Source organism: Echinops telfairi, unplaced genomic scaffold (assembly GCF_000313985.2).
Source record: "Echinops telfairi isolate 266 unplaced genomic scaffold, ASM31398v2 ScPeMD7_1;HRSCAF=3_0, whole genome shotgun sequence".
NCBI classification, from domain to species: domain Eukaryota; kingdom Metazoa; phylum Chordata; class Mammalia; order Afrosoricida; family Tenrecidae; genus Echinops; species Echinops telfairi.
This window is the reverse complement of record NW_022103896.1, coordinates 38,050,582-38,059,384: the sequence shown is the minus strand read 5'-3', so window position 1 is coordinate 38,059,384 and position 8,803 is coordinate 38,050,582. Positions and strand designations below refer to the sequence as shown.

Sequence of the window (8,803 nt, the reverse complement as noted above, 5' to 3'; positions counted from 1 at the left end):
CCAATGAGTTACCACTGTACCACCAAGGCTCCTAACAGTGACAGCAAATCAGTTCCACTCCCCAAGAGCCTGTGCATCAAAGAAAAATCTGCCAGTATGTAGTACTCCACGCTACACTGAGGGCAAACGGTTTGTGAGTGGCTGTCTGAACACACCGGAGCAGCATCATGGAAGAAAGGCCTAGTGGAAGCCAGGCCTAGCGATCTGCTCCCATAAAGACTAAAGCCAAGAAAATCCTTTTAAAAAAAAGGAGCCAAGAAAGCCCTAGGGGAAAGTTCAACAGTCACACATGCGGTAACCCTGAGTTTTAACTGACAGCATTGGGTTTATCCTACACTATTACTAATGATGCATACACCATATATACTCATGTATAAGCCGAGTTTTTCCACTCATTTTTTAATGCAGTTTTTGTGGTAAAATTGGGAGCCCCAGCTGATATTGGTGTCAGTTTATACTTGAATATATACGGTATTATTGCAAAACTAGAGAACACAATAGCAACTGTTCAAATATGATGGCCAAGTACATCACTCTTTCCAGGCCACATTCACACTACAATCCAAAAATATTAAACATAACGAGGTACTAGACATCAAGAATAAGATGAATCCTACCTAAATAAAATTAATGAAGCAGAAACCGTAAGGTTATGTGCAAGGACACATGCCTCAGTGAGGCAACAGTGTAGTATAAAGCATTTTGATAAAGTTAAACAGAATAGTAGTGGTTTAGAAAGATTATGGATGAAAACTGCATGCAGTATATAGTGTGTGGAAGTGTGTGTGTGAGACCACTAGCGTCAGGGAAAAGACATTTTAAAGCCTACCTTTTGTCCATTCAAATTAAACCAAGTTCACCCTTAAATCGTTCTTACTTCCAAACATAGAAGAGAATATTCTATTTAAGAGAGTGTTAACATAGAAATTGGAAATCTGATCTATGCTACATGGAAACAAAGCTTAATCCAAGATGTCATTTAGATTAAGCCTAGAAAAGGTGCCAAAATGAAGTAGGGAAATGGGGACAGGTAGTTTTTCAAAAGGAAAATAAGCCCAGGCTGGAGACACACTGAAATTGACAGTTCAAACCCCAGAAGGTTGAGCAACATTTATGTGAATGTGAATGAAATTATACTGAAACAAAGATGGAAATCACAATAGTATTCAGGAATTGAAGGGGATACGGAAAGTAGGTATCTAAGACATTACAACAATTAAAAAATTTTTTTTAAAGCTAATTTAAAAATAAGTTCTTAACTAACTCAGCTGACTCCCAAATATGTACAATTTTGACTTTAAAAACGCCACTACCACCACTAATAAAAGACAACTATTTTTGATACCAACACAACTATTTTGGAACCCAAAAACTGTCCAAACTGCTCAATGACATTTAATTCAATATTACACCTTACTTTATTAAGTATTTGCATAGTCTATTGGCACCATTTGTCCAACAGCAGCCACCTATTTGGTGCCACACTTTGCTAATTATTGCATTTCATGAACATCCCCAACCCATAATATCATTATAGCAGCCCCGACTATAGTTGCTATAGTGAGTTTCAGAAACTCACATGGACAACTTTGTGGGTCACCGAGTGGGCAGTGAGAGTGAATGAGTAAGAGATCTAAGAGGTACCTATCACCTCACTTCCTAGTCTTATATCTTGCTAAAATTATTGAAAATGACCTGGATATACTCGAGTGTAAACCAACCCAAATATCCGCTGAGGCACCTAATTTTACCACAAAAACTTCATTAATAAATGTGCTGAAAAACTCAGCTTATACTCAAGTATATACGGTAAATGCAACATGCTCCCCCAATAAAATTTTCTGCTAAAACGAACCAATTCTTTTTATAGGATCTTCTGTAAAAACCTGCTGGATGAACCACATTTCGCTAAATGCTGCTTTCTGTTAGGCTCTCCACTCCCGAGTAAACAATGGGGCCCACAATTCTGAGCTATACATGCCGTAGTTTTTAGCTACTCTGAAATACTCTGCTTCTTTCAGTAGAGGCGTGATAACCAAGAGTATTTGCAAAACCGTCATAGTGTCTTAAACTAGACACAACGTAACAAAATACAATGTGAAAAGATGTGTTCCTATGAAAAAACAAGTGGAATGTGTTGGGAGACAAGTTTTAAAGAAGCTACTTGGAAAAAAAAAAAAGAAGCTACTTGGAATGGACAAATAACTAGGACATCAGGAAAAAAATTCATCTAGGGTTTGGTAGTCTGCTTATCAAGCACTTACATTCTCATTAGAAACTAAAAACTGTCTTTCATAATACATCTATAATACATGGCTTGTTCAAGGAAGATGGCAAACTACTTACAAACGGTTATCCAAATACTATACACATCTAAGTTCTAACTTTAAAATGTTTCAAGGCAAGTACAATTAGGCACTTGAACTATTTTTCAATTAATCAAGAAGCTTCTACACCTGAGGTATTACCTGAAGGATTTTTTTAAATAAATGGGTTGGTTATTGTTAAAAGACAAAATTAAAAACAAAATTAATACAGCTCTAGGTGGCTGTTTCCCTTTTCTAGGTCAAAAGTCTCTTTTAAGGCTGAAAATGTTTTTCCTGAGTAGATTTCTTTTTAAAGCTAGATTACTTCACGTGTGTATGTTCTTCCTACACATTTAAGACTTTTCTCGGGTTATTCCAATTTTCAAGCTTTTAAGACGGAAAAACTTCCTTAGTTCACTTTTTGAGGGGGGGGAAACATTTTATTGTGGTTTGGATGAGAATTCACAGGGCAAACTTGTCTTCCCTTCAACAATTTAGTCAGTTTTGTGACATTTGTTCCAATACTTCCTGAGTACCCGCCCCCAGCACCCCCCCACCTTCCTGCCTGCCTTCTGAATTTTGTTTTGGGGTAGATACCGTCTTCTTGGTCTCATATGCTTTAACTGTAAAGATGAGCACTTTATAGGCTTTTCTATGGTTGAACGGTAATTTCCAGTGGTTTCAGTTTGGGTTTGAAGAGCATTTAAGGTCAAGAATCTCGGAGGCCCCACCAGTGTCTACTGGCAGAGAATGAGATCGTTTTAACTTAGAAGTTTGTTCTACATTGCCCCCAACTACTCTGTCCAGGACCGTCTGATGAGTGGCAGTGGTATCAAGGCATCAATAGTTCTTAGGGTCTCAAGCTAGTAGCTGTAGGTTCATTAGTCTGCTGGCCTAATTATGTTTTACTTATCTTCACAGTTAGCTGAATGAAGTTAGACATAAAAGGACAAATATCCTATGATCCCACTCAAAGGTACAGCATAAAGTAATTTTTATTAGGAATGGCTGGGAAAGGGGGCATAATTACTTGAGCAAGTTTCTTTTAAAGGTGAGAGATGTCATGTAATTATACATGCGAAAATGGTTGAAAGGGCAAATGCTTTCTCTGCTATTTTACTTTAAATAACTAGTAAACTTTAATACCAAAAATGCCTTGCTGGGAGGGACTACAGGTATTTATGATGTCACGTAAGTCATTTATACTTCTATTTGAACACTATTAAAAGCCCCATTTGAAAAAGATCAGTATCTCAAATAAAGCAATGGATATTATCTCCAGAAAGCAATGATGGTGCTATAACATTGCAGAATTCTTTTTTGCGGCACCATTACAATGAATGAACTAGTGATTTTCATCTTAAGAACTACCATAACCCAAGGCACATCTTAGCACATTCAAGTTAGGGATCACCTGAAAGCTGCCCAGTTTCTAACTTTGGTTCCTGGTTCCTACTTAATAGCCACTCTGGGGGCTGGAGATAACAAGCAAATCAGTGCCTAGCAACCACACCTTAGACCAGTGGTTCTCCACCTGTGGGTCTTGAGCCCTTGGGATCGAACGACCCTTTCACAGGGGTCGCCCAATTCATAACAGTAGCAAAATTACAGTGATGAAGTAGCAACGAAAATAATTTTATGGTTGGGGAGGGGATGGGGGGTGTCTCCACAACATGAGGAACTGTATTAAAGGGTTGTGGCATTAGGAAGGTTGAAAACCACAGCCTTAGACGGCCCTTGGCAAATAAAAGTATAGAGTTTAATAAAATGTAACCCATTAATTTCATTTGACTCATTATTAGGATTACTCAACTACTGTTGCCAACTGGTAGAACGGTGGCTAAGCATGGCAGCTAACAGAAAGGTTAACTGGAACTCACCAGCCACCCAGTGGTAGATGGATGTGGCTGTCTGCTCCCATAAATATTACAGCCTTGGAAACAACCAAGGAGCAGCCCTACTACTGTCCTGAAGGGCCGCTCACTATGAGTCAGAATACGTAGTTACAAATCTAAGACACATTATTTACTGGTTCCTTCCTGTACCTCCTGTAAGGACAGGAAGCCATTCTTCTCCGTATATGGTATTGCTGTCATTGCTTTAAAAAAAACTTAAAATCTGAGATAAGTAGGACACTGAAGATCTTTACCTGATTCTCAACCACCTTCAGGGGGTAACTGCTCCCATTTAATTGAGCTTGATTTTCTCAGGGAAGCGTCAGGTCAAGCAACTCCTTGATGATAAGTTGGGCTGGCTCCTTCTGGAGCACGTTTTACACAGCATACTTTTGAGTCTGAATGAAGTTTTCTACGTGTATTTCCTCATTTTGCCTTTTATGTTATCATTATCATTGTGCAAGGCCAAAAACATGATACGCTAACCAATTTCTGGCCACATGTCATCCAAGTCCATATAGAAGAGGTGTTTTAAGGAACACTAGTGTTAGACACCCTTCCTCAGCCTCTTTTTCCTACCTCCGATTAAGAACTTGGCAGGAAACATTGACAATATCAGCACACACTATAATTTCAAATTAACCTGGCAAGAGAAAGATGAACCCCAAGTTTTTCATACCAAAAGTACACATTGTGAAAACGATACCAGTAACTATTTTTCATGGTAACGATCTACAACATTTCTAAAACTAACATAGTCTGCATCTGTGTCAGCTTACTAAATGGCGAAATTAAACACTTGATAACTGGAAAATAGGTTAGAAAGAGCTCTTCCGGAAAACAAGAGTCTGGTTTAAAAAAAAGCAAGCTAAGGTACATAATCATGAAACTTTACTAATCCTTAAGTATAAGGACTCAACTTCCCCCCCCCACCCCAGCTTGGCCCCCAACAGGAGAGATCAACTCTGCTGCATTTCATTTTCTATTTTACAACAAGGGGGAAGACATTTTATGGAAGACATTTCCAAAGTCAACATGATCTCCTTGAAAAAGCTGGAAAAGCCCATTTATACAGAATCAGTACCTGTCAATATCAAACGATCCCAAATTTAAACGGGGGTGGGGGGGGGATATCGAAAAATCAGTAGTGGTGCTGGTCTATTGCTATTACTTATTCACTTAAATACCTGTGTATTTCCTGTATATTCATAGGTATAAATCATGCAAAGACCTCTAGCAGAACCTTACTCTTGAAAAGACCAAGGATGGATGCAAAAGCTTGCTTAGAATTCTCCAGTTTCTTAAATAGTAATGATACTAAGGTTTAAATTTCATCCAATCTTTCAAAGTAGAAAGCAAGCACAATTCTCAAGAACATGGGCAATAAACACTATCTAGCCCCCATAATAATCTTATCAATAAACAAAAGCTATTAAGAAATTACTCTAGTCCTTAAGATCTACTCACTCTACATAGGTGATGTTATTTCCCCCCATTGTTAATGAAACCAAAAGGAAGCAAAATTAAACGTGCTAGCTTTTTTTTTTTAAGTGCTAGTTTTTTTCCTAAGAAAGTTCTCACACACCAGCAGCTTTTACACTTTGTGTACGGAAAACATGCAAATACCTACCTGGAATCACAACCCTCCTTAGTAGAGGGTAAATGTTAACACACCCTCCTGTATGTCTAAAACCGACTTTTGTTTTAAAGGACATTATAGTAATTTATAATAAATCCTTTGAGTCTAAAATACACGCCACATAAAATGTGATTAATAAAATTACTGTTCTTCAAAAAGACAACCTGAAGAAAATTTCATTTCAGAGAAAGTTAGAAATTAAAGCTATTCCATTGATAATTCAACACCAGGAGAGAAACCTACATACAACTTTTAACAAAAAACCCCAAGCCCACACCATTATCAGAATAATCCCACATTGGATAGCTCTTTCGTGAAGGCAGAAGTATTAAGAATAATAACCATTTATAAAATGGCCTTAATCCAGAAATTCTTGGTTATTAAAAAGTATTAATATGTATAGGATAGCATATGCTAATAGGATCACCTACCAATTAAGCCCTAAATTTAAGTATTTCAGAAAGCCATTATTTGAGTCAAGATGACTGATTCTAGAAAAATCTCGACTTCAAGACATCCATAACCTTTATCATGGTTGTCAGCATTTAAAGTTGACTTCCAACACTTAAATGCAGGAAGCTGCCAAAGTTCCATTGCAGGGCAGACTTAATACATTAATATGAAAGCATATGTGTGTACCTTGTCTATTATTTAAAGTCTTACATAAAACACGATATGCAAAATCCTTGTATGTACCAAAACCAAATGCATCATGCTCCATCCAGTCAATTCCAACTCACAGTCAACCCTACAGGTCAGAGAACTGCCCCATCATGCTCCAAAGGCTGGCACTGTAAAGGAAGCAAATTGCCACATCTTGCCCGAGGAGCAGCTGGCGAGTTTAAACCACAGGCCTTTTGGTGAGCAGGCAACCACTTTAACCACTGCACTACTACCAGGGCTCCTTCCATCTATGGACATCTAAGAAAATTAGTAGTTCTGGAATTACTATAGCTATAATTGCAATGGTGACATTAACATTTTCTTTTCAATTAATAAAATACAATCACCAATCTCTTTTATCAAAAATTAATCGATAATCATTGCTTTACTTTAAATTGTCTTATTTTTAGTAATAACACCTTAAAGACTTTAAAATCTAGAACATTAAAATTTTTAAGGGGAGGACTCTGTAAAGAAAAAGTCTCACATAATGTAACATTCTACATGGAACCTCTATTAGAGAAACTAGAGAAACGCAAGACTGAACAGTTCTCACCAGTACATCATTGCAGATATCCCTTAGCTCGGTCTCAATTTTCTCTCTGTATTCTCGAGCCATCTGCTGCTTTTTCTCAGCACCTTCCGTCTTTTGCTCAATACTAGAGACGACCCTCCAAGATGACCTACGGGCTCCTACAACATTTTTATAAGCAACCGAGAGCAGATTCCTCTCCTCATTGGATAATTCAGCTCCTTGCTCAGTTACAGACTTCATGCAGGCTGCCATGTCGTCATAGCGCTCAGCCTGCTCGGCCAGTTTGGCCTTTTGCACCAGCTCATTTTTATCCATGACTGGATGTTCTGCAGGGGGGAAAAAAGTTGCATTTAGATAATTTCTCCATCAAAACATTCAAATTGTATCTGTTGCAAATAAGCCACATTAACATCACAAGAAATATATATATTTTTAAAAAGCAACCTCAGTTAACAGTTTAAGGATTAACATATCTTATAGGTTACTCAAAGCACATTTAAATTATCCTACAACTTACACTTGACCAGGATAAACTCCACTTAGTAATGTAACAAAACTGAAAATTTCTACCTTACTTCCAGAATCATCATTCATATAATTTTACTCACACAATAAAGACTTCTTGTCAGGGGTGTTTAACCTCAAATTTTGGTTATCACCCCCAACCCAAATCTACTGGGTCTTTGCAGTGTTTTCCAGTTGATCCAGGAATGGTGATTTTCTGGGAGAAATGACCAAGGATCAATAAATAACTGACCCCAAAGGCACATACATTTCTACCATTATACATGTGCGGAGTCCTAGAACATCAGACTCTTACTCATATACAAGAGCATTAGAATTCCCCATCAGAAGTGTTTCCAATGCCACCATTCCAGTTTTAATGAGCTCACTGTGTTGTCTCTAGCAGTCATGATCAAACTAAATGCAACCATTCAAACTGCCCTTCACATCTGATTCTTTCATTTGAAAGCTCCCTTGACCTTTCCTTGTATTTTCCCTTCATTTTGCTTTAATGATATCCTATGGAAATAGGCTTAAGGTACAGAACGATACTAAATCGTACAGTAATCCCACAAGCTAACAATTTTACAGCCTGAGCGGCACTACTGTATAAAGGTGAACAGAAGAGCCCTCGTCACCATGGGTGTTGACTGACTCCTCAATATATTATTCTTCACCTTGCCAGGGAAATCACATTTCTCACCCGCAAATAAGAATAAATCAATCCACGCTAAAGCTATTGCTGTCGAGTCAATTCTGACTCGCAAGCTATCAGTATTTACACAATCAACCAACTAGCTTGGATATGAGACATTGTTTCATGGTGTAAATTATTTAAAATATACGATCCAGTATCTCCCTCACCTCACCCCGGCACCATCGGTTCCCCAAATTTATCTCATCTCTCGGGAACTCAAAGTCACTGGTGAACGCTGTCCTTAACTACATACCCCTGAAAGTCAGTACAAAGAGAAATGGATTCGATTTCTCACCAGGGCTCCAAAAGGCCTCGCCTCCATATTGCGGAGGCCTCGCCGCACCCATTTAACCCTTAACGGACTTCAGATGTTGCGGTGGGGAAACGCAAGCGTAGAGGGTGACTTTAAAGTGCAAGTGCGCGCATCCCGCAAGCCCCCCCCTGGCTCCGCCCCGGCTAGTGCCTCCGCACCAGTCCCCGACGTTCCCTCTTTGTCATGGCGGATCTGTGTCAAAGAGCCCAACCTACCGCAGAGTGTTAATCCCCCCCCCTCTTGCCCCCGCC

General features: G+C 38.7%; 1 protein-coding gene across 1 annotated transcript in view; it reads right to left on the bottom strand.

The window, feature by feature from the left end:
* YWHAZ (tyrosine 3-monooxygenase/tryptophan 5-monooxygenase activation protein zeta) overlaps positions 1–7,666 on the bottom strand; it is a 27,616-nt gene extending 19,950 nt beyond the window's left edge. The window contains exons 1-2 of the mRNA XM_004697455.2: positions 7,647–7,666; positions 7,060–7,364 (exon numbers count right to left, since the gene is read on the bottom strand). Of these exons, the coding sequence (XP_004697512.1) occupies positions 7,060–7,353 (294 nt within the window). The 5' untranslated portion in view covers positions 7,354–7,364; positions 7,647–7,666. The remainder of the gene's footprint in view (positions 1–7,059; positions 7,365–7,646) is intronic.
* Positions 7,667–8,803: the final 1,137 nt, after the last annotated feature.